The sequence below is a fragment of the Chroicocephalus ridibundus genome, chromosome 2 (assembly GCF_963924245.1).
Source record: "Chroicocephalus ridibundus chromosome 2, bChrRid1.1, whole genome shotgun sequence".
NCBI classification, from domain to species: domain Eukaryota; kingdom Metazoa; phylum Chordata; class Aves; order Charadriiformes; family Laridae; genus Chroicocephalus; species Chroicocephalus ridibundus.
Window position 1 is genome coordinate 24,304,972 of NC_086285.1, and position 26,548 is coordinate 24,331,519.

The 26,548-nt window shown below is 43.1% G+C and overlaps 1 protein-coding gene across 6 annotated transcripts in view; it reads left to right on the forward strand.

The window, feature by feature from the left end:
* The first annotated feature begins 3,211 nt into the window (after positions 1-3,211).
* Positions 3,212-26,548, forward strand: part of ADAM22 (ADAM metallopeptidase domain 22) — a 136,779-nt gene continuing 113,442 nt past the window's right edge. For 2 of the 6 annotated variants that reach the window (XM_063324787.1, XM_063324789.1), the window contains exons 1-3: positions 3,214-3,390; positions 3,574-3,734; positions 21,338-21,414. In XM_063324787.1, coding sequence (XP_063180857.1) covers positions 3,333-3,390; positions 3,574-3,734; positions 21,338-21,414 — 296 coding nt within the window. In that variant the 5' untranslated portion in view covers positions 3,214-3,332. Of the gene's footprint in view, positions 3,391-3,573; positions 3,735-21,337; positions 21,415-26,548 lie in introns of those variants that run through there. The other 4 variants (XM_063324790.1, XM_063324792.1, XM_063324791.1 and 1 more) reach the window with 3 other exon arrangements.

The window sequence follows — 26,548 nt, forward strand, 5'->3', positions numbered from 1 at the left end:
CAGTGTAATAAAATTCCACAGAATGTTAACTGGCAAGAGAATGAACTCTGGAAGTTGGCCTTCCTTTGCAAGCACTGATTTCTTTGGGTGCCTCAACACAAGAAAGACATCAAACTATTTGAGTGTGTCCAGAGGAGGGTGACCAAGACGGTGAAAGGTCTTGAGGACAAGACTTACGAGGAGCAGCTGGTCACTTGGTTTGTCCAGCTTGGAGAAGCGAAGGCTGAAGGGTCTGCAACTTCCTCAAGGGGAGAAGCAGAGGAGGAGGTGCTGATCTCCTCTCCTGGTGACCAGTGATAGGACACAAGGAAATGATATGAAGCTGCATCAGGGGAAGTTCAAATTGGACATTATGAAAAGGTTCTTCACCGAGAGGGTGGTTGGTCACTGGAACACCTCCCCAGTGAAGTGGTCCTGGCACCAGGCCTGTCAGAGTCAAGGAGTGTCTTTCTTTAGTCATAAACCACGTGGTTCATGGTTTAGTTTTAGGTAGTCCTGTGAGGAGCAGAGTTGGACTTGATGACCCATTTGGGTCCCTTCCAACTTGAGATATTCCATGATTCTATAATTTGCTGGAAGAAGACAAAAATCTGCCCCCTGATGTGAAAGAGCTCATGGCTCAGAGGTGGGCCGTCTGCCCCAGTCCTGAGCAATGTCAGGCAGCTTCTGGTAAGGTCAGACCAAGGAAGTAAGTATCGACCTTCTCTGACTGATTTCCCAATGAACCTGGAAAAGCCATCAATAAATTATAGTAGTATATCTCTGAAGGATTACGCTTGTCAAATCATCCGTTTCTAATCAATGTGTCCAACAAAAGGGGACTTCAGACATGCAGATCGGGATTTCCTTCATCGTGATTTAGATCCTTCAATGTGATATAGAAAATTTCCACAATTTATTTAAGCTTTCTCTTTTTAATTAATCTTGAGTATTTACCACAGAAGTGTTTTCCTAGGCAAATGGTAGAAGGATGTAGACAAGAGAGGTCTGCAAGGGGAGGGACATAAAAACATTTTCAGCTCTGTTTTAGCTAATTGCTTCTAGTGCAAATACTGTTAAAATGCTTCTATCTTTGTATTAGTCGACTGGATTTCTAGAAACAGTTTTGAAAGTGATTCTTAAAATTACTGAAGAGTTGGCACACTAAAAAAGTGCTGTATTTATGAAGCTACTCTCATCATACCTCACCACATCCCCTGAGCCCACAGAATGGATAAAACTCTGCATAAAACAGTCATTGCCTTAAAGCAGCCGTGCCTCGGCTGGCGCTGGCTTGGTGAACCTTCCATGTGTGACATCTACACCAAATCCCCCACCGTTTCTGGACCAGGATAACCACAAGAGAAAAAAGAAATACATAATGTACCAATCCAGGAGATGAGCCTGTAAGCGTACTGTGTATCGACTGCATAACGGATGTAATATATACCCAATGCCATGAATTCTCACAGAAATACTGACACGAGGAGCTGTGACACAGCGCGCCAGCGGGGACAGTTTGGTCTAACTGAAATAGCTGTAGAGGCTGGCTGCAGCCTGAAATGTAAGGATTTATGACTTTTGAAAAAAGATTGAAACATCATATTATCATACTGGATTTTCTCTCTATAAATAGTACTTTCTCATTTTCTTTATCCCCACCCCCCACCCCCGTGGTCATTTTGATACCCTGCAGCGGAGTTTCATAAGCTAATTGTGAGCTGTTTGAGCAAGGGCTTGAGGATTTAATGGGTGCTTTGGGGCAAAATTCTGTCTTGCCTGGAGCGTATGAATGCAGTGTAAGCAGGCCAGTGCAAAACTTAACTTATGCTTTTTCCCTCAAAGTTGATATCCATTTCTAGATGCAACATTGCACCCTTCAAATGCCTGTCTTGTTCCCATCTTCAGCTTATTGAACCGTCGCTTTATATCGTGGGAAACTGGATTTCCTTCACCTGTCCTCTAATTGCTTCCTTTAATAAGACAATCGATGTAAGTAAGGGATGACCCGCAGAAGAATCAGGCCAGGAGCCCCAATGGGTGGCTCCCTGGGGCTGCCCGGAGCGGGGTCCCTCCCGTGGGAGGCTGTTGCCAGTGCAAGCAATGCAATTAATATTGACTGCAAAATGGTTTTAAGATTATGAAAACAAAGATTTATTTTTTTAAAATTTGTTGTTGTTCTTCTCATCTTCCAAACTATGGTAAGCAGCAGCTTTCAGTGCCATTTACTGCGGTGCCACCTCTTTACGATGTGCGTACAACTGGTACAAGCCCTTGCCGGGGGTACTTCGACCTCGTGTTCTCCCACTGGGCCCGTACCGAGCTGCAGCTGCTGCTGGGCTGTTATGACATTCCTCCTCCTCCTCCCTCGGCTCCCCTGAACTGTGGGCCATGGAAGCCCTTCTTCTCGCCCCTTCGGAAAACGTCGTGGGAAGGGGGTGCCTCAGGCAATTGCCACTTTTGTCCCATTTTCATAAAAAAATGTTAAGACAGGTGAGAGACGCAGTGCTGACAGAGGCAGTTCTGGTGCCCTCGGCTTCCCGGTAGGTGTGAGTGCGGAATTGGGCTGCAGACGCAGCCATCCCTCTGCTGAGGGAGGATAATCTGCGAGTTTTGGGGAACGGACATCGCGGGGACTCCTTGACGCTTCTGCCTCTTGCTGCGGCCTTGCCCCGTCCGGCAGAGCGTGTTGTCGCTCCAGATGAACGACGCTGCGTTGTAATCCTTTCCCAACTCCCTCTCAGCGGAGAAAGCGGGGCAGGAGCGGGAATTTAAGAAAGGAGGGGAAAAGGTCATAGCGAGGGAGATGGAGGTTTGCTCGGAAAACCCTGCACAGGGCGGGGAGGAGAGAGGGGCCGGCGGCAGAAGGCGGCCGGAGCGTGGCTGGGGGGGGCCCGACGGGCAGGTGGGGAGGGAAGGAAGGAGAGAGAACGCTCCGGCTGCCCCCGGAGAGGCAGCGAGCCCCCGCCTTTCCCCGGCAGGAGGGGCTGGCAGCAAGTTTCGCAGCGGGGGCTCTCTCGGCCCCGGGGCGGTGCGGTACCGGGGCTGCCCCACGGGGCGGGCGGGGGCGGCGGCGGCTGCGGACGCTCTGCGGGGCTTCACCTCCGCGCTCCCTCACGCCCCGGGCGAACGACTACATTTCCCAGCACTTCCCTCTTCCGAGCGGGCTCTGCGGGGAGCCTCGCCGGCTCTCGCCATCTCCTTCCCTCGCAGGGGGGCTCGGCGCGGCGGCGGCGGCGGGGCGGAGCTCGGCGGCCCCGCAGCCTCCCCCCCCCCCTCCCCGCGTACAGGCGCGGAGCCGGCGGCGGAAGCCGGGGCGGCACACGGCGGCGAGCGGGGCGGCGGGCAGCGCCATGCGGGCGGCCGCCTGCCTCCTCTCGCTGGTGCTCTGCGCCCTGCCCGCTGCCCCAGGTGAGTCGCGGCGGTGGGGAGGAGGAGGAGGAGGAGGAGGAAGAAGAAGGGAAGGGAGGCGGGTGGTGGAGATGCTGCGCCGAGGGCCGCTGGGGAGCCCCGCGGAAACGGAGCCGCCGCTCCATCCTCGGCGCCGGGGGCGAGGGCGCAGCCGGGTTGACGGGTGCCTCTCCCCCTGCCCAGGAGGCGCCGGGCCCGCGACAGCGGCGGCGGGGCGGCGGGGCGACGACCGCTTCGCCGAGCGACAGAGCATCAGGCCCCTGCGGCTGGTCTCCGGCGGCGGCGGCGGGGCGCGGCGGCCGGCGCTGAGTACGCGGGTGCGGAGCGGCGCGGCGCGGACACAGGTAGGCGAGGCGGGGGGAGCCCCGGTACCTGCCGCCGCGGGCTGGCGGCCGCGGGGGGCGAGGACCCCCGCCCCGAGAGGCAGCGGTGCGGTGTCTCGCCCGCAGCCCTCCCCCGGGCGTGAAGGATAACGCTTGTTTTAAAGCGGTTTTTCCCGCAGGACCGTCATCGGGGGTGGCGGTCCCGCTGCCGCGGGGGTTAAGATGGTCCCCCCCCACCCCCGGCCGCCCGCGGGGGCTCCGGGCGGGCAGAGCCGGCGGGGGGTGGGGGCCGGGTGGCCGCGGCGCCCCGGTTGCGGTGCCTTTGCGACAGCCGGAGTTGAAACGCTCGCGGCTCAATTTCGGTTTCTGGCTGGAGCGTGGGCAGGGTGGGTTTGTCTGCTGCGGCCTCGGGTGGGCTTTTAAAAATAGAAATTGGAAATGGGATGGGAATGGCTTGAAATGTAGCACGTGAACTGAACGTCGCAGTTTAACTTACATATTACTACCCCAGCCGGGCTGTGTTGTCAGATTTCTGTTATGTGAAGACCGATCCCTATAGCTTTTAACAAATAGCTACCCCAATTTATATTAAAGTGATTTTAGTCTTGATCACTAAGCATCATATTTGAGGTGGTATATGGCTCTTGCGTCTACAGGGAAAAATGTTGAGTCTATGCTGTTACAGACAAAATATATAAGAAATTTGCATTTGAGGTAACTGCTGACATCCAAGATGAGTTGCAGGCCTCGGCTGCCTCCTTTTCCAATTGAAACAAAATTCTTCCATTTAAGAAACAAAATAGCTGAAAGAATTGTCTCAGATTTCGTTTTTATAGTCCGTAAAGTATAAGCACTGACAGCTTGCGTTCTTTTTGTGTAGTTAAATAATAAACAGTCTCTTCACAGCATATTTATTTGCCTCTGAATATAACTTATTCTATGGAAAGATTTTTCAGATGTGAAGGCCGTATTTATAGTCCAGTGAAATAGGATTCTAAAAAATGGGTGCTTTGCTTAAAAAAAGAAAAAAAATCCTCTCGGCATTTTGTGATTCTTTCAAGACGCTTGGACACTCTCACAAGTTCAAATACTTAGTGATATGTCTGCTTAAAAAGTAGCAATGGTTGCATTTCGACCTAGTATTAGGATTCAAATACTGGTCATAAAGAACAAACTGTTAGTTAATGGGTTTCGTTTTTCTGAACATCTCAAACTTTTATTCACCAAGTCTTAAGCACATAAAAAATTTTCAAGTCATCCTCATTTAGTTAAGTTGTTAGTCAGTATTAGTGTTACTTCTACCAGAAAAGAAGTGATGCTAGTGGGTGAAAAAGGGTTAAATGCATTTATTTCACAACAGTCTCCACATTAAACTGAGCTTAAATATTTAAAGCTCTGTGTGCAACCAAAACGTTCCTCCTGATCAAGCAGTTTCCCTCTGCTGCTTAAAACATCCACAGCCTCTCCCATGGTATCTGATGGTTCAGACCCCGCTGAAGGATGCAGTAGCTGGCAGTGATTTGGAGGAAGAAAATTCCGAAGCGAGATGGAACGGAGCTGTACCGATTGTCTGTGCTTCGCGCACAGGGCATGGTTACATCCTAATTGCAGGGCACTGCATCCCTCGCCCGGAGATCTGAGTCAGCTGGGCAGTACTGGACCAGCAGCGTGACTGCCTTTGCTTAATGGAAGTTTTGCAGAAGCTGCATTTAGGAGGGTGTTTTTGCGGTAGTAATGTTAACTGTGGCAGTTGAGTAATTTAATATCCCGACCCTTCAAGTCTAGCATCCCGTAACAACCCTCCTCCCGCATCTCTGCCGGAATGTTTGTCAAAGCCACGGACTGAGTTAACTTTCATGGCTGCTTTTCGTGGCTGGTAAAAGTCACGTAAAGTATGAAGACATGAAGTACTGGATTCTGCTCGCACATGGAGAGACACCCATGCCTGCCCTGAAGAGTTAACAGCCCAAGATCAATGGCATATAAAGGGTAGGGGAACAGAGGCATCAATAAAATTTTCAGATGTATTGGTTTGTTTTATGATTAAATGTACTCTGACTGTCGCCATGCCCTATTCTATCCATTGCTAGTAGTCTTTGCGCAGCTATGTGTCGGAGTTAGAAAAACTGGTCTTGAATAGAGATTTCAAACCAAGGCTAATGGCGTTGTGGATTAGTTTAGGGAGGGTGCTTCTTTCAGGAGGCTGAAGCATTGAAGAAGAATCCCCAATGGCTGAAGGACAAGCAGCTGTGTCTAGAAAAGCAGATACCTGAATGGGATGGTGCAGTCCTGACTAGGCAGTGAAGCTGTAGCTGTTGAATTAATGTCAAACAATGTAATTGTGTTTTGAATTGGATAAAGATAAAAGGGAAGAGAGAGAGATAAGCTGGAGAGAAGGAAGTCGCGTTAAATTGGATTGGGTTCCTTTAATTCCTGGATGAAAGCTTTGGCTGCAGAAAGGGCAGAAGTCGTACAAGAGGGACGCAGGCCTGCGTTTGGAATTGCACAAAGGGAAATGCAGATGATGGTTCAGGGGAAAGCAGATGCAAAGCGTGGCCTTTGCAGATCAGGAGTTTCAGAACAGGCTTATAGTGGAGTTGAGCCAGAGGAGTGTAATATGAGAAAAGGAGGTGAAAGAAGGGAATTGAAGGCAGAAGTGACTGAGAAGTGATGGTTGGCAGCTTTCTAAAAATCTGTGGTTTTTTTCAGCATTTGTTGAGGTTTTTCTCTAGCAACCTCCTTTGTTTTGTTTGTTTTGGGGTTTTTTTTGGGCCGCTGTCATTGCTGTTACTGTTGAGTGACTTCTCTACATACAGGCTTTCCTATTAAATAGTAAATGAAATAGTTGATTTACTCATCCTAGAAACGCAGAACGTAATTGCTTAAGAAACAAAATCACAGTTGTAGTTCTCACAGTTGTAGCTGCCCAAGATTGCAGGGCTTCAGAGCACACAGCACAAGGCAAATGTTCTAGGCTATTACATATTCAAGTCATTACAGTATATAGTGGACGTTGGAGAATTCACGTGACTTTGGGTTTCTGCTTTTAAGTCCACCGCAGAATAGAGTCACTACCAGTATCCGTGACGTTCCTGTATTTCAATTTCTCTGTTCCCCAAAGGGGGACTATTAGTAGCTGCACAGCACTTAATCTATAGAGTAATCAAGATAAGATATATCTGAGAATACGCTAATATTAATATTATCATTAACGCAATCCAGGATCTTAGCAATGGACACTTCATGTACTGTTGCATAAATAAGCCGATTAGAAGATGAACTTCCTCTATGGCAGGGGTGTTCAGTGAAGGCTAAGCTTAAGATTTTTGTGTTTAAAAGAAAGAAACATTTAAAAGAAAGTGGATGTTTATAAGGAACCTTTTAACTCTATGCCTTGAGCCATATTTTGGTATTGCAGGAATCATGGAATCGTCTAGGCTGGAAGGGATCGTTAAGATCATCGAGTCCAACCATCAACCTAACTCTGACAAAACCACCACTAAACCATCTCCCTAAGCGCCGCATCTACACATCTTTTAAATACCTCTGGGGATTTAAATGCCTTCACAACTTCCCTGGGCAGCCTGTTCCAGTGTTTGATAACTCTTCCAGTGAAGAATTTTTTCCTAATATCCAGTCTAAACCTCCCCTGGTGCAACTTGAGGCCATTTTCTCTTGTCCCAACTTGTGAGTTGGGAGAGGAGACTGACCCCCACCTTGCTACAACCTCCTTCAGGTAGTTGTAGAGAGTGGTAAGGTCTCCCCTCAGCCTCCTTTTCTCCAGCCTAAACATCCCCAGTTCCCTCAGCTGCTTCTGGTAACGCTTGTTCTCCAGACCCCTCACCAGCCTCACTGCCCTTCTCTCGGCTCGCTCCAGCACCTCAATGTCATTCTCGTAGTGAGGGGCCCAACAAAGACATTGACAAGAAGCACATGGGAAATCACAAGTTACTTAATACTTTCCTTCAGTCAGTACTATGCGGGCATGTTCTTCGTTGAAGTGTGGGAATATGTAAATGTTCCTCCCGGCTTCCTGTATGTGTTCTTCCACCTACGAAGGAGAGCAAACTATGGCTCTGCAAACGTGAGTTTGTACTCTACATCAGCGCTTGATTTGGAGGATCATTTTATGGAGGATCCTCCATTCATTGGAGGATCACTTAATCATTTTCAGTGGATCAGATGTTCTGCTTGCAAAGATGAGATTCATTTTCCAGCTGGAGATTAGAGTACCAGACCTCTATGTCCTTCACCCAACAGGTGCCTTTCCTCAACCTTAAGTAGAACTTACTAGTGGTCGTGCTGTGAGCTGGAGACTGCTACTCAACACCAGCAGAGAAGAGTCCCAATTCTCGTTGGGGCCAGCACTTTGTGGTCCTGCGAATAGGTCTGCACGCACAATCTCAGACACAACATTGTTCCTTTTGTGGCCTTCATTGCATTATTCATTTTTGATATATCTAGGTGTTGGTATGGGAGATTTGCCATGATTTTCAGTGGGAACAAGGTCCTGACTCAATGACCTGCTATGGACATAGACTCACTCATCTCTGCTGGTTGTGAAAATGTTCATACCATAGCATCTTCTGTTTCTCAACCTGTTTTTCACTTGCTTGTAGCCCGTTGGCGTGAAGGTATGCCAGATTCCTTCCGAGTGAGTAAAAGGAGTGACCTGGTTGTAGGGAGCCTGGCGTGAAGGGGCTCCAGATCCGAACTGTGTCTGGTGATAGAAGTACATGTTTGTAGTCCAGAGTGACTCAGTAGTTTTTAGCAAAGTATTTATTTGTCTTCCGTAGCCTGCATTTCTGAATTGTTTGTGACCAAACGATACAATTGCATACATCGATTTGGAAGCATGGCTTACAGTTTTCTTAAATAACTTCTTATTGCTGATAATCAATTGCAGAGAAGCTCTGCTCTGTCATGCTGAGCTCGCATAGCTCTGCGCTTGGAGTTGAAATCTTCATTGGTTGTTCAGGTGTTGCCTAGCCTTTGCTATTGGATTCTCCGACTTCTTGGCCTCTCGCTCTAGTCTCCAAACAGGATATCCCTGTTCTTTGCAGGTGCTTCTGAAGCTGCTGACTTTGTTTAAAACATTCTCGCTTTCTGTTCTGATGCTGTCAGCTTCTCTTGGTATTACAAGTTCCCGCGTTGGGTAGCTCAAACAATTAGTATTTTTTTTTTTTGGTTAAAAAATGAGTTCTGACTGTTGAGTGGTTTATGAAAAAAAAAAAACCAAACCAAACTCTAGAGTTTGTGACTGATGGATGATGACTGTTGGAAAGGGAAGTGTCATGAGAAATCACACAGTTTTAAAAATTCTTTTCTGCCCACCTAATCAAATGACTTTGGTTTCTTGGAGAAACTTAGGCACAATTTTTGATCGACCTATCACAAAACCAAAGGAGGAGGAGGCAAAACTGGGACTAAGTTTGTAGTGAATAAAAATATGCATTTGGTTTACTGCCAAATTTGGTTTTCTTCCTGCCTTGTTGCCTCTTCTACCTCTTTCCTTAAGGTTTATAAGGCGTTAGGCAAAATGTGTGTGATACTTTACTGTCTGTTCAGCGTACACAGTTCTGCAATATTCGTGTGAGGGTAAGATACTTCACCAACCTAGAAATATTTTATGAATATGTGAATGACAGTTAAAATATCAGTACTCTGATGCAGGTCCTACCTTCCTAAAGAAGAAAAGAAGTGCTGAAAGCCAAACTTTGCTATAGATTGCTGCATGCTGCAAGGGTGCTCTTTGATTTCTGATGTAGGAGGGACTATGAGATACACTTTTTTTATAAAATATATATATTTGTACTGTGTATTTGTATTTTATAGGCAGAGAATATTTCAAATTTCTAATACATCCTTCTTTGCAAGCTCATTTCAGGGAAAGTCTTTCTCTACTTTATATTTGTTATGACAGTAAATGAATATGTCCAAAAAATCATCCAGCAAAAAAGCCTCCGGTGGCTGCTACTTCAGAGTTCATATTGCAGAAATATCACACCAGGACTCAGATTTCGAGGGGTGATTAGAAGACACGGGAACCTTTGAAAATCCTAGTCTGGGTAAAAGGGCTGTATGGGAAGTCGTTGTTTTGTGATATCTTCTCTTGCCTCTGCCATAGCAAAGCTGAAAAGAGAGATATTAAAAAAGCTATGGCTTAATCTCATAAAACAGGCTTATATGCAGTCATGGAGGATCTTAAAGGCTCAGATGTAACAATCCTTATAGAAAGTATTTTTCTGAACACTCGCTCTTTGCCACGATCAATGTAATAGCTGCATGTTTAAGATCTGAGTCTGATAGGGAAGTCCTTTCTTCCCTAGTAGATACTCTGGTAATCAATATCTACGTTCCCTCCTGATCTGTGTTGGTGCACCTGAGTGCAGGATCAAACTGAATATTCTTGCTGCTACTCTTTCACTGAGGATACCTTGTTTGGGACCCTTGTTGTGGCTAATGGTCTGCTATAAAGCATTGGTGATGCAGAAGTGTGTTGCATTCAAAATAGTGTCGTGATAAATTTTGCTGAGGTTTATCCAAATTATGGAGGAACTACATAGGAAGTTAATGTTCACTGTAGAATGTTTGCCACAAGACCATTGTGGATCTGCATGCAGCACTGTCATGGTAGATCTGGTATTGTAGAATTCTTCTGGTAGTTCAGGTCCCCTTTGTAGTCTTCTCAATAATTGTACCAGTCTTTAAGTGACTCAAGACTAACAACTTTTCTTAGGGCTCTGCTTGTTAAAACGTTATTGCAGTTATCCTGTCAAACACTGCTTAAATGCCAATTGAACTGTGTAAAACCTTCAAAAGCCTGATACGGTTCTGCTCTCTAAATTGTGGGTCCTTCTGGCTAGTGCTGTCTCAGTGCTTTTCCCTCTTGAATCAGCTCTGCTGAGGTTTGTGATCCTTCCACTTACTGCGGCCGCCTCCCTCTAGGTTTCTCCCCTCTGAAAGGATGGAGATCGTTGTCTTCAGCTCCTATGGGTTTGAGCCAAAGCTGCTTCTCCTCCCTGGTAGACTGCCCTTCTGCTTCAGGGGAGGAGGCTCACTGGGTTGTTATCAGATGGTCTGGTTGCCAGCCCAGGCCCGTGTCTATGCTCTTGAGTCTGGACAGCTGCGGATGTGGAGAGTGAAGTCCAGTACTATCGGAAGATCAAGCCCCACCCCTCTTGGACAAGGAATTGTGGTGTCTTCTTACACCATATCTCTTCCTCATTCACCTACTGATGTGGTTCATTTTTTTAGTCCCTAAATAATCTTTTTTTTCAGTAATGTATTTTCTGGAAGAAGTGTAATTGTTGTCTTCTGGCATGTTAACCATAACTGCTATATTTAACATCTCCAAAAATCACTGTGACTCACATCCTGGCTCTCTTCTCTCTAGTTCTGACTTCTTTATTTTAAACTACGTCAAATTTGCTATGACTGTGAGTGGAAAACTTTCAGGCAAGAAAGCCTTCTGAGCCCTTCTCCTCATCTTCTTCCCTTTGGCTTGTCAGTGGCCTCCTGGGTAGTCTGTGGCTATGCTGTTCTGTGGAGATGTCTTTTGGAGTGCATAAAGGATAACAGAGGCCTGTCAGATAAAGTTTTGCTCTTCATAGTCACAGATGCTCCTTGATAGTATTCTTCTGAAGCTATTGCAATATTGGCATTTATCTGAGGAGGAGAAATCATTGCTGCAGGGATGAACCGTGCAGCGGCAGCTGTGCTGAGCCACAGCCAAGTGTGGAACCACCTCCCTCTCCTCAGATGGAGGCATGCTCAGTGCAGAGGAGAGCTTTGTGCACAGAAGACTATGTCTGTGCAAGCTTTTTGATACTTTAGTGGGATGACTGTGTGAGGGAAGGCTCCTGTTTTTTCCCCAGAAACTTGTGTGAGGGTTGAGCAGCGAAGGTGGCTGAAGAGCTGCATGGGAGTGCTGAGCACGTGGACAAGGATGGGTTCTGCCAGGCTGTGGTGTGCACTTCCACGATGGGGGTTGGCTGGTCGGGTAAGTTCCAGTGGAAAGCCAGTGTCACCTAAAATTAAAGATATGATTATGTAGAAATCAAAGAAAGTGGCAAATGATGTAGGGCTATTTAACCGTTCAGTCAGTAGGAGTCCAACTTGAAAATTGGATTCAGTTAAAGAAAGTCAAGAAGCATGGCATTGCTGCTGGGCGTTTGCCATCAGAATGTGACATTTGGTGATTCCTCTAGTAATTTGGCCAGCTCTGATTGCTCTACCTACACCAAATTCACTCTACAATATTTTTCTCTCTCTCTTTTTTTTTTTTTTTTAAATGAAATTAATGTTATCAGAAGACTGTAGCAAGTGACCATCCTTTAGAAAAAGCATATTCCAGAATGTAGTATTCATACATGGTTTAGAAAAAGTTTGTGTGGGTAGATGCCTTTTAATGGTACCTTGATTCTGAAAGCGTGATGTATTTCAGCATGGAGGCTACAGCCCTGACTTCAGCTCAAAAATTGCCCAGAAGAATAGCAGTATGTAGGAACACGGTCTGTTCCAGAGATGTCTCCTTAGAGTATTTCAGCCCCCTGAAATTCTGTGGGAACGAACAAAATACATCAGCTGTTTCAGAAGAAATATACAGTGAAAATGTTGATTCATTTTGATCTCCTAGGCTGTATCAAGAGGAAAAGGAGTTTTGAACTGTGCTTTTCGCGCACTTCTCAACTTTAAACAGGACTTTGATACTTGAACGTAGAGGGTGAGTCATATTTATGAAGTATTATCTGTGGAGTTGATTGAGCAATGTATTGGCATGCCTAAGAGTCCGCAAGTTTCGTCAAGCTCTTCTTAGCCTGCGGTGCTGACAAAATGTTAGTAAACTTTTTGCTGTTGCCCGAGAACCATTTATGGGAAAAGTTAGCCATGTTGGTAGGCTCTAGGTGTCAGAGTGCTTGTTACTTCCAGTGGGATGAGCTAATCTTTTGGTAAACTTTCTTCTGTATACAAACTAAACGTAAGGCCAGTTGACATTGTGTTGCTGAAAAATGTTTTGCTCATTGATACTTGTTGTATAAAGGAGCAAAATTACTGTGCGCTCCTTTTTATTACACTTGAATGCTTTATATGTAATGTAAAGGTGGTGTTAATGGAGGGGTTTTGCAGATTCCTGTGGTAGTGGAACTCTGTTCCTTTGTGTCTGAAGCCTGCAAGAGATGCTGAAAAGGGGGCCTTTCTCTAAATGTTATTGATTCCTCTCGAGCTTGAAAAACATACAGCTAAAAATGACCTCAAGGCGCCATCTGCTTTGGCAGGGGAAATGCCTTTGCTTCTCTTGACTGTTAGATCCGTTGAGCTTTCCTTCTTGCCTAAATGGTGTCCTTGAGACAATAGTCCTTTCTGCAGCTGAATGACGCAGTGACCCAGATGGGTCCATCCTCAAGTGCTCCCTACGGCGCATGCGTTGCGGCCCTTGTTGTGTGTCCTCCTCCCTCCGCAGATGCGTTGTTGGCCTCACGCTGCAGCTGTGCAGCTCGTTTGGCTTCTGCCCACTCAAAACCGCCAGGCATCCCCAGGAGAAGGGGTTTATCATTGAAGAGGGATTTTCCTTGTTTGAGTCTGACCTTGTGCTTCTTCACAAGGAAGTAGGTTCACCGCCCAGTTGCACAGTGAAGTCCTGTAGTATCTAGTGAGATGGATGGAAGACATTGCTCTACTGCTGTTGTATCTGGCGTTGCTCTTCGTTTTGTCCTCTGAAACCTACAGTGGCTGTGAGGGGCAATGGAAACTGCAGTGGCCCTGTGTCACAGGGTGGGTCTCTGCTCTGCTCCCTGTCTTGGTTTTAGAAGTGTGACCTTCAGTGGTCATCAAAGTTTTCGCATGAGTTATGGTAGGAAAACATTCTGAACTTCACAAGTTTTCATTCATGACTTAACTTTGTTTCCTATTTGTAATGGAGTACTTTATTAATCACCCTTATAGTAACCTATTTTATCATACTTTTCCTAGCCATTAGTCTTTGATGAAGAACCTCGTCAAATGCATTTTAAAAGCATGAGGTTGAGCAGTCACCAGTTTTTCTGGTTTTGCCCCCATAGTGATATATTTAAGACCTTTTGCACATTAGTTAAATGTGACCTTTTATACACGAATCTTTGCTGCTTCCCTTTCAGAAAAAGGAAAAAGAAAAAAAAAACAACCCGAAAAAGGAGCGTGGCTTCCCAAAACTTCTTGCAGTTCTTCCTTTCACTGGCATATGAAGACTTTCACAACAACAGAGGTTACAGTAATTAGTCTCGTAGGAAATCAAAAGTTACAACTAAAATATTCTTAAAGTCAAATTAACGTCATCCTCTATACATAAAAGCACAGCGAGTGTAAGATTTGGTACCACAGGGTTTTTCTGGTGCTGGAAACAAGTGTTAGATCGCCTCTTGGGAAGCAGCATCTTGCCCATTCAGTTACTGAAATTTGTCCTTTTAGATCTGTGAGATCAAACGGTAGTTCACGCTAAATTTGCTCGCAGTGACAGCCTGATAGTTTTTCTGTCTTCATCGCTCCCTCATTTGACCTTGGGTGAATATTTGAGAAAGATGAAGTGGAGGCGAGGAAGGAGAGCAGCAAGAGAAGTTTTCAGGGGAAAATAAGAGTTATTTTTTCTTAGTTTGTTGCAACTGTTCAAAGATACTCATGGTTTTGTGGTGCCCAGTGGAGGTCTAGGGACAGGCGCGTGAGCGGTTACAGCCGAGTCCATCGGAGCTTGGCGTCACACACCTCTGCAGGACCTCAGGAGGTTCCCTGCTGCTACCCAGGCGTTGGATCTGCAGTACTGACCCCTGTGCAATATGTCGCATCGGTTTGTGCTCAGGACTGCTTCTTCCTGGTGCTGTTCCCCTCATCCATATTGAGTAAATTCAAAAGCCTCTGTTTTCAAACCCACAAATAAATAGTGAAAGAGTTTGTGTTGGTTTTTGGTGTGGTTTTTTTTTTGTTTTTTACTAATTATTTTTTCACTATTGAGAAGAGTAATTACTGGCATTTTAGAGGTACAGGCAGTCCCTGATTCTGACTCTGATTTCATTGATACTATGATGTTTATGCAGAGAAAAGCTATTTTAGGTCATGTTTATGACTTTGTCAAGATCTTTGTTTGCTGAGAGCTGGCAAAACCCCACCAAAGCAAGCAGGGCCACGGCACTGCGCTCCAGCTGATGGTGTGTAACTCTCCCTCAGCCCCACCCTCGTTTGGTGTGGAGAACAGAGATGTGATCCAGGATTCCAAAATGAACACGGACCTCTTAAAATCTCTTATTTCTAGCTTTTCCTCAGAATAAATGACTTACTTATTTACTAAATGTACCCCAAAGAGGCAGCTGTAATAGCCTTTCCATTAAACCATTAAATCATTTCATCATGATTCTATTCTGCATTTTTTTCATTAAATAACTTCGCCCCCTCAAAAAACCCCAAAAAACCAAAAAAACACAACAAACCCAACAAAACAACCCCATAGGTACTTAGATTTACGCAATGGATAAAAAGAGAGAGCTTGCACAAAGAGTGACAAAAAATGATGATTAATATAGTAAATGAGTGCCTATTAATATTTTGAGAATGCTAGGGAAAGTAAAAAAGAGATTTTGCAGTTCTTTAATATGCTGTGATATGTGAATCCAGCTCAGTGATGCTGAACTTTTGATTAAAATTAGATATTTGCAAATGGCAATAGAGAGGGCCTGAGGAAATCATGTAGCATTCATATTTTATTGTGTATTTTCAAAAAAAGATTCTTTGGCTTGGAGATATTTGTTTTTATCATTAGATCTAGGATTATTTCTGAATTTTGTCTCCGAGCAAAGTTTTTATTTTTTTTTTCTTCCCAGTACAAGTAGAAAAGTAAGTTTTTGAACAAATTTTTTATTCTACATGCAGCGACAATACACTGCATAACTCTGGATTTATTACACCACAACTGAGGCTGAAAATTGTCCTTTTGTAATGTGTACCTGTGCTAATTAGCACTGTATTCCTCTACTGTAGCATAAATTTAAGTCTAACAATTATTTTCAAAGCCAGTTAAAATTCTTTTTAGGTAAATCTATATAAAATGTTTAGTATATTTTTCATTTAGTTTTATTAATGTATTTATTTTGATTTCCCATGGACTTACTTGTATCCTTACTGAACTTAAGGAACGGTCATTTCATACACACATAAAGGATTGTTAACAAGCTGAGGTTTCTGTTCCCCTGTTAAATAGAGAGGGAGGGAAAATTAAATTAATATCTAAGGAATCTATTATTTTGTAAATGCGACCGACTCCCAGAATGTCTGCTATAAAACCTCATTGTTCTTACAAGCTCTGAAGCATAGCTTTTAAGTTCTCTCTTGCTATAACATTCTGTATTATTTTCTCTCTTGATTCTCTTGATGCGTTTCTTTCAAGTCTGCAAATTTGATCGGAATCTTTTAATTAGAAACCACAATGCTATAAATAGTAGTAAATATAAAATTCTTTACATCAAAGGGCAAGCATATAAATAGGATTTTCTCAAAAATTAAAAAAAAAAAAAGACATTCTTCTCTTTTGGTAGAAATTATTGTTACATTTTCCAGCAAAACTTGACTAAAAAGTGTCTAAGTGCTTTATGAAGGATACTGCAGAAGTAAGAAACGTGTATTACGGGGGAATTGCTCGTTATATCACAATATATTTTTTTTATTCTCTTTTTCCTTACTTTAATGAGGAAAAATATTAGTCATCGTGTTACTATGCTCCTTCTAGCACCCAACCAATTATACACGATGCGAGGAAGATTTCTAAAATATTTCCTTTCAGAATTCTTCTATTAAAGGAAGTGCAGAGCCTGTAAATGTTTCACTAGTGATTGAAATATTTGACCTATTTGAAATGAAAATCTTCCAGACATATTTAAGGTTACCTACGGAACAGTGCGGTGAGGCTCACTGTTGGTCTGCGATGATACACGCTGGTTGTAGTTTATGTAGGTGCGTATTCCCTTTGCAGGTGCGCATTCTTCAGGGCCAGTTTCTGGAGAAGGCTGGTCCCCAGCAGGGGTACTGAGGGGACCGGATCAGAAATCATCATTATTTTGTTGTGTTTCTTTGTAATAATAAATAGTCATCCTTGGTACCGATTGCCCATCTCCTCTGTTACTGCAGCGATCCCTGAGGCACGGGGCAGGTGATTTAAAGTAATTGGAATCTCATCCCTCTTGGTTTGGCAGGAAGGTTTGCGTACTGCTTTTGGTTTTATAGCATTCAAGCTTTTAATATTTGTTTTAGATGAAATATCTTTCTGCTTAGTGATTTGAAATAACCCTTTCCACTCCATTTACTTTTGATTCCTCTCAGACATTCACTGAGATTCTTAAACTTTGCAATCTCTGACAAAAGCTAGCTCTCCCGTAGTTGCATTAGATGCATGGGATGCTTAGTATTTTCTGTAGGGGCTTACAAAGTAAATACACTTTATGTGCCACTAGAAAATGCATCTGAAAGTATTGCAGCTAATTTCAGAGTTGTAATCGATATTTTCCTTCTTCAGTTGCACTGACATTAAAATTTCAGAACTTTTTGATTGTGTTGGAGGCGCGGCACTGTGCTCTTCCATTAAGTTGTTAGGCCTTTCCTGGCTCTTGTTTATGTTCCGCATTGAGCGCATCTCTCCTGGTCTCCAAGAACTCCCCTTTTATGACTCAGTTGCTGATGTGTCACGCCTGTGGTTGTTGAAAAAGCCTCGAATTTTCTGAGAAAGTTCCTTCGTTTGAGAACTGGATGACACAAGTGATTGTCTTGCTTCAGTGGTTTAGAGGAGCCTTTGCAGGTGTCTTTCTTGTTACTTCTGCTTGAATGAGGCGGTATAGATGGCGTAAAAGTGCTTATTTCCTTTCTCTGGGTTCTTTTATTGACATATGCCTATGAATCTAAGCTTCCCTTCCAGCTGGCCATTTTACCTATTCACTGAGCAGGCAGGTGGGTGTGCTTAAAAATAATGTAGAGCCAAGACTTTTAAAAATCTGTTTCTTTATTTTGTGGTCTTTAACCAGATATTCAGAAGAATTGTTATCCTAAAAAAATGTACCGTCTGGCACTCTTAAAGTGCAGTTTTTCGTTACACTGATTGAGATCTGTTAGCTGTCATTGAAAGGGGGAATCTGTCTTCGTTCTCTCTTGAATGTCCCCTGTAGCTTCTTTCCAGTGCATCTACTCATCGTGTGATTATATAGTTTATTTGGATCAGCTTATTTGTCCAGCAGAAAATGGATCCACTCCAAGGAATGATTAATTTTCTGTTCCTGATCTGGTTTTCTGGGTAGTCACATGAGCTGAAAAGGGAGAGTAGGTGGGAACACGTGGTCAGGATGGGGCAGAACTGTTTGTTTTTGGCAGCAGTCCACAGTATGCAGCGTTGCCGTGTTCTACAGTCAGGTATCATAGAATCATAGAGTTGCCCAGGTCGGAAGGGACCTTTCAGATCATCTAGTCCAACCATCAACCCAAGACTGACAAAAACCATCACTAAGCTATATCTCTAAACACTATGTCTACCTGTCTTTTAAATACCTCCAGGGATGGTATCGGTGTTGGAGGAAGGTCTGTGATTTCTGGAAAGGGATAAGTTAGGCTGGCTATCCAAAACAGGCGTCTTGATATCTCAGTAGGTTTGAGATACATTTGAAATGCGCTTGATTGTACTTGAGCTTCAACTTAATGGTGAGCTTCCTGGGTTTGCACCACTTGGGGTGGTTACATCTGTGTAATGTTTTTTATCTTAATTTATTAATAGGCATTTTGTCCCTTAAATCCACATTAACAGCTTCTGTCAGGGAATAACTGTGGTCCAGGGTCACCTCAGAAATACATTAGCCTTGTAATTGTTTATCTTAGAGACACGTTCAAGGGAGGAAATTTCCCAGACCAAATCAATATGATGCGATACACCTAGCAGTTAAAAACAAATCCAAACCAAAAAACCCTAGTCACTTTTGCTCTTACAATGAATGAGGTGAATACATTTTAATGGCAAAGCCTACATTCAGTATATGTACATTTAAAAATTGAAGTTAAGTTTTTTATATTCTTCCTTACTGAAGAATTCTCTTTTGGTACCAGTGTACGGTCATATGGAAGACTTGGTTATACTTTGTACACAGAGCTAATTGATGGCATATGTAGCTGTGTTGTTAACAAACAGAAATAATAAAGTGCTGTAGAATGTTCCTTGCGTTTAATGATGAAAAGCAAACAACTGGGCTGCCATTACTCCTTTGATCAGAAAGTGGTGGTTGCGGCGCGGATAGGTAAATAAATGAAGGTTAGTTAAGGTTAGCAAACGTGCTGCAGTGGAACAAGGGAATGACAAAACTAACGTTGGGCCCTTGTACCTCACTCAGTTCTTGGCCTGTCACATCCTTTTTATGAGCAGCAGCCTGAAAATTCACATCTAGGAAGAGAAGACTGAATTTTTAAATCATTCAAAGCAAACTCTGCTGCCTGAAAGTTGGAAAAGAAATGCAAATGCTAACATGATAATTTGTTGATGGTTGTTTTTGCTGTATTTGTGGATGCGGTGGCTGCTGCAGGCCAGAAACAGGTAAATGGTGGTCCTACGTGTGGGTGTCTGTACCTGCTGTTGGGTGTCCATCGCTGCCTTGCAGGTACCAGCCGCCTGTGTCACGGGTCATTTGGGGCAAGCCTGAATCCCTTAATGTCCAAAAGGGATCAAAATGGGTGAAATGGGTGGTGTGAAGAAATTACTGCTTTTTTTTTTTTTTCTTTTTCCTGATGCTTTTTTGGATAGAAAGTAGGATTTTTTAGTATTGATGGTAATTCATCGCTGAAATTATTTACCCTGATAAGGTAAACTATATGTCACATTCAGTGAGTGGTCAAAAATTGTACATTTGTGCAAAAGAGATGCTTTTTAATCATCCAGAAATTACACGAACCACTTAGGGAAGATCTGTGGCCTGTGTTACAAAAGCAGGTTAGATATAATGGGGGTCGCTGAAAGGATATCTAATTCTGCGAATTGAATCTATTGAGGGGCCTTCTAAGAAGCTTTACAGTTAATACTGCATCCTTCTAAACAGTAATTTAAATATCTGTAATTTCTGGTCATGCAGTTTTGCGTGCACATTCACTGCCGTGGCACAGCGAGGCATTTTTATAGAGGGCACTCAGCCTGAGCATCCTCTAATAAGAGAAGCTGTCTTGACTTTTTTTTTTAAAAGGAATCAGCTGCTTGTAAATATGTATTCATGGTTGGGTTTTTTTTTTTTGTTTTATTAATACTCATGCTTATATATAGAAATAAAACCACATTCCATTGTAGGGCAACTCAAAAATGTGATAAACAAAAAAGTCATGATTCCCTCAACTTCCCGTTTCTTTGTTGCTGTTCTTTTCCAGGGAAACTGGTATTCTCAGCTCTTCTGGATTTAATGCCTATTGAAAGCCTGCCAGTAGTTTTAGAGAGAGTGAATTTGATGATTCACATTATCCCATCCTGTCCTGTGTTTCCCAGAGTTTTCAATAAATCGTTTGTTACAGTTGTACTATCCTGTATTGTATTTATTTAGAGAAGTGTAGTTTAGAGTTGTAAGTGGTTCTTCAGTGTTTGTTCTTAGATTGCTCAGTCTACATGCTTCAAATCTTAATGTGCAGATTTCAATGGAAAGAAAATAAGAACAAAGTTGAAACTACTCCAAAATGTCTGAAAGTAGCTTTTCTTATTAATTAGCTAAATAACATGGCTGTTCCGTTTCTTGGGAGTTTTCTGGTCTAGAAACAACTGTTGCATTTCCATTGGAGAGCTGAGTGTTTTCTTCCACTAACTACTAAAATAAACGTTCTATTTCTGGCAGATCGTGAGTTACAGAGTATTCCCATGTTTGTTCTCTATAGGATTGAATGAAAGCAATTAATTCAGGGAAAATATATGTCGAAGGGAGAAAGACAGAAAGAGAGAAAGAAAGCAATGTTTCTCTAGCACCCATTTTCCTTTGGTTTTAGTGCCTGCTCAGGGGGCTGGAGTTTTGGGAGCCTTTTTGGAGGAGATGGGTGACAGGGTGGGGAGTCAGAGCTTTACAGAAAATGCAACTAATGAGATTGTAGCCCATTGCTGTCACCTCGCTATATGGGCTGAAATGAGAGTCTCTCTGAATGGACGGCTTCTTTCAGGTAAAGCTGGTGAGATTTGTGGGTGCATCCCGGTCTGACCAAGCCAGTAATGTCTCAGCTCTTCTCCACCCGTCTGTCTCCAGAGGCAGGTTAAGGAACGGGCAACACATTAGCCAGTGGAAGTCTTCCACTTCCCTTTGCTCGGGGTTTTGCCCAGCATGGAAGTTCAAAGAGAAGAGCCGTTTCCTATGGCGCGGATGGGTTGAGATGGGGGTTACTAAGGCAGAGCCTCCCAGTCACAGGTGGTGTTGTTGGGAATTCTTGAGTAGGCCCCGTAGATTCAGGAAACGGATCTTTTATTCATTATCACAGACTGCTTTGTCCGTTTCAATGCAATTTTATTTGGTTAATGGCATATTGTTACTTAGTAAATATATTCACTTTCTGCATTCACAAACCTGTATGATATGTTTTGTTGTGGCTGAATACTAATTCCAGTCCTTTCAATATTGCAGTCTACCCACATTGCTCGAGCCAGCTTCCAGGTTGATGCTTTTGGATCATCTTTCATCCTAGATGTGACACTAAACCAGTAAGTAATGACTATATCTTACTCTATGTTTGTTCAAGACCTGATGCCAGTGAAATGTCATTTTTCAGTGGAGGTTTTAGAGGTTGTATTATAGCACAAATGCTATTTCTAGGTATTGAGTTCATCTGTGGTAGTATATTTTAAGTTCTTTTGTTATTTTCTCAAGTACCATTGTAGGCTTTGATATTCCCATTGTTACTACTTAGTAGCTATTGCAGTGTAACTAACGTTTCAGTGTTATAATTTCATTTGCCATCTTTCAGTTTACTATAAAGGCAAATTACTATATTCACGCAGAGCTTCCCTGGATATTAAAAGATGGAGTTGCTGAAAACTGGTAGCTGTTAGCATTTTATTACCCAAGTGTAAAGTACTGGAGACACAGCAATTGCACTACAGCTAATCCTCAAAAAATGAATGAGATGGATAGTTGGGAATGAAGTTTCTCCAGATGTGTTTATCGTCTTTTTGGAAAAGAGAAGCGTCATAAGGCAGTAGCACACTGTGAACGTCAGTCTACAAGGAAAGATTGTACAATAGTAAACTTAAAGTGAAATCTGGTGTGTGGCTCTCAGTAATGAGTTTTTGAAGTAGCTGTTTGGCACAGCTGTTTTAAAATAGGAGTTACTTTGCTCATCTGCTGTGAAATTAAAAGAGAATAAATAGTATCGTAAATAGAAATACTTCGTTAAGTAATTCATCTCCTAATAATTGAACACAGTGTTGTGTGGTTTGGTGTAAGAGTTTGTGCTCAATTGCTACAAGTTCTTCTGCTATAAAGATGAACCATTCAGGTTGCAATGGGAGCCACTCAAATGTCAGTTTTTTTTCACTTGTAAACACGTTTTAAGCAGTAGCAATTTCTTTCTGTGCACTGACATGAGTTAAAAGCCACATGTGAATCCTTGCTGGTTACAGCTGGCAGAGACACTGGGCTGCTGGAAAGTGAGGGAAAGGGGCTGGTTTAGAAGTATGATTTTATAACAAATGCATTTAAAAAGAACTCTAGAGGAAGAATTTCCTGCTGAAAAGCACCAAGTCTACAACATTGAAGTGTTTGTTGGAAATAGCAGTTTTGTATACATATTTATAACTTACTGAGACTAGGCTGCAGAAACCTGGTTTTATTTTGGGTGACAGATTAACGGTGTGGTCACAGTTAGTTTCTGAAAGATCAGGATTTACCTTGCAGTACGAATTTCAGGTCATCTTAATAAAAGTAAACACCTCTACTAGTGGTATATGAAAAGACAAGTTAAGGATGTGAGTTTATGAACTGCAGCAGTTCTCTGTAGGCGGATTTTTTGTTTATGCACGTGTACACATGAACATAAACACAAATATATATTTAAAATTCGATTTGGGCTGGATCCTGTTTTTATGTCATTCTTCTGTTGTCTTTAATGATATTAAACCAGTATTTGTATGAGTAACACTGTCAAAATGTGTCCTTATTGTTCTTAAGAGTGTCAGAATCTAACTTAAATATGAACTTTTCCTAAGAGCGATGCTTTTTATAGTGTGAAAAAAGTCCTATCACAAATTGTGCAAAATGGAAACAAGAAGGCTGCAAGGAAATTGTAAGATGTTTGGCTTCTATCACAATATTTAAATCAACATTTAAACTGCTTCTGAAATAGCATTTGCAGATCATCAAATAAGAAAAGGGCCAAGTATGCCGGAGCAACATTTAAAATATATTCTTAATTATTATTCCTGTGAACAAATGCGTTCTATTCAGAGGGCGGTATATATTTTTCTTCTCTTGCAGTTCTTACTCTCCATATTATAGTCTGTATGTATTTTCTGAGGGTCCCGAGAGAAGAGCACTGATTTTTTTGAGGAGTGGTTTGCAAATTTGGCCCATAGTAGCCTTATAATTGAAAAGTAGTTGAATGCTTGAAAAGAGTAAGGTTCAAGATTTTAGTTTTCCTCTGGAAAAAATATCAGCTTACTATTTATAACTGAACCTCTGCTAATATTGAAAGCACGCTGAAGCAGGCCTCTATGGTAAAATTAGCTTTTATGCATGATGTACATTTGAGAATGTTCAGGGAAGTATGGGGGATAGAGAGGGGAAAAAATAATTTAAAATACGTAGGTTGTCAGAAAGGAGAGATGCTCCCTGCCTTTGTCAGCCTCCTTTCTTGCAATCTCCCTGTTGTGTAGAGGTTGGTGTGTATGACTCGTATCTCTGAGTACATCTGAGCATCATCGCTAGTTACAAATTCCATGGTGGACAGTCACAGAAAAAGTGTTAATTCTTCCGTATGGATCCCCAATTTATGGAGGAGAAAAAAATTTTCAAAATTAAAATTACAGTAGCAGGCAGAGTGCTTTAAAAACATCAGAAACTAAAATATAGCCCTGTTCCCTAATGTCTATCTGCAAATAGATTTTCTTTGTTTGCTCCTTTCCTTGTGGGCAGTATTTTCTCTATCTTCTTCAAATCGATTTTTTATCTGGCAGTCAGTTTCTCAGTTTCCTCCGCTGCATTTGCCCGTGCTTTGTTACACAACTCCCTGGCATGTATCCTTTTGTATTTCACATTCTGTTGTGTTTGTGTATTTTCCATCCCTGTTCTTACTCAGTTCTCTGAAGAGTCCCACATTTCTTCTTTCTTCTTTTTCCATCAGGAATAATTGTCCCCTCTGCCATTGTCATAGGTACCACACAACTTGATTTTCTTGCAGCCTTTTTCTTGACAACTTTTTGTACACTGGCAGTTGAGGCCAAGAAATGTTTATGGTCTCCTGCATGTGTCTCTCCTCCCATTGCCTGATACCCTCTGTTTTAGCTCTTCATCAAAGGAGATGTCACTAGAGATGCTACTGTTGAATCTGGGTGTTAGCTGAAGCAACTTTCCTTTCCTAGTCCCTTCCTCTGCCACCTCTCACAACAGTGGCCTGTCACCAAAGGCTGATCTCTGCCATGAAACAAGCGGGGGAGATACAGGACGTGGGCAGGGAAATCAAAAAGCAGAGCTTACACTGACGTTCCAGACATGAGGAAAACTGAGGCCCAGGGTGGGATGTTCTGCCAGTCCTGGATGCAAGTGAGAGGAAGAAAAAATAATTTTCTAGGTGGCATGTCAATGTGGCAGTTTAATTTAACATTGAAATCTGCATGCTTTCTTCTTGCTTGTTTTGGATCTCAACTAGTGAGATCCAAATGTGGATGTTCACATGTGTGTGATGTTCACATTAAATGCAGATGTAAGATACACTGAAATATGACCTTGAATGATAATGAAAAAAAATAATAAAATAAAAAGCTGATATAATTACAATGTAGTTTCCTTTTTTTCATTAGTGGTATTTTCTCCATATTGCCATTCTTTCTCTTCCTTTTTTCCCCCTGAGCTGCCATAGTGTCTCTACAATGAGCTTTTTTTTAAGATACACTATTTCTTTTTTAACTTTTTTTTGCCTGTTCAACTGGCTGGAGTATTTACAAAGGAGCTTTCAGATTGAATCAGCTGTGTTTTTAAAAGGTTCAATCCCTTAGGCAAAGGTTAGGGATGCATTAGTTGCATCGGCGTGTTTATGAATCCATTGCCTTGGACGCCTGGGTTCAGACCGGCATCTAATGGAGCTGTTTTCTGTGGCTGTCCTCGTTAACGTCGCCTTCAGCATTAGCGAACCTGGGGCCTGACGGCTGGGCCGGGCAGGCGGGTGCTGCTCGCAGCCTTCCCTCCTCCAGCACGAGTCCAGCTCTGGCCACCAACCCAGACCTGGGCCAGGAGCTGCATAGCAATTAAGTGTGCTTGCTTGTTTATTTTTTTTAATTCCTTCCCTGTGAAGTTTTTAATGCTGTGATGGCATCTGTGGCTCAGGAAATGGGTATTTGTTTTTTCAGGCAGAATATTTCTTCTTAAATGTAGCCACGTGACCATTTTGGGTTGTAATTATGCGATTAAACACCGGAGCTCAGCAGGAAACGGGACGTGTTTCTGAAAGCCTCTTTGAGGCCCTTTTGGTCCTGCAGACCACGTGGATCTGTCTGAGGGGACTTGGGCCAGGGCATGTTCATCTGCATGTGAGGCAGCAGAGACTTAACGGCATAATGGGCCAAAGCAAGCTGTGATCACGGGGTTGGATTGCGAAAGAGCATGCTGCAAGGTGGTTTACTGAAAAACTGCAGTATCTATGTTTGTCTGGAGTGTGGACAGGCCCCTGGCCTGCGGTGACCATCCCAGGTTCACTTTGTGGTAGCCACAAGAAAGATGATCAAGACCCTTCCTAGCTTGCAGCATCATCTTTCATATGGGGGGTCTGGTGTCTCCGATCACAGAGATGAGCTGAGAGCATTTCTTGAGCCTGAGTCTGAATTGTGGTCACTTCTGAGGTGCAGTGCGGACACCGGGTGCCCTGCTGAGGAGCCTCTTGACCTTCATAAAGCTCCCTGGAGCATCTCGCCACCTGCACGCGCCCTGGCTCCTCATGCTGTAACAAGAAGAGCCTTCCCTAGTCGTGGCTTTTTTTGTGAGAGCGAACACATTGATAGCCTGAGATTCTCAGGTTCATGGTGATGGGGAAGCGCTATGAAGGGTCATGAGCATAAATGAGGATTTCAAGTTTATATTCAGCACTTCAGGACTGCTCTGACCTTCCTGGTGATGCTCAGTCACTAGGATGGAGCATAATCGCCACCTGTTTTCTCTTCTTGCAACACAAATTTAATTCCTCTGGTCTATGTGTTAGTGGAAAATAATCTATGAAGTAGTAGGCTGGACAAGATGTGCTCAGAAACCCTGTCCTGTTAGGAAGATCACACATCTGTTCCCGTCGAGTGCCTGACCATGGCCAGAGGAACACTGTGTGTGTTACATGGTGTGTAAATCGATGAAGGCTGAAAGATTTCAAATGAGGCATATTTTATACGCTTTGCAATCACTCTATTCTCTCCATGGAAAATAAATGCCTTTTTTCCTTAGTTTATCAAAAGGTAGGCAAAACCAAAGAAGCTTCTTCAGAAAACATTGACAGGTATTTTGTATATTTCAGTCTTAATTTAAATTGTTTCTGGTTAGTGATACTGGAAGGTTCCTGGCAATCCAGGAATTAATTATGTTGCCTTGCCACTGAATGGTTTGTGCAGCTTCTGCTGAGAAGGGTACAGACATTCCTCATGT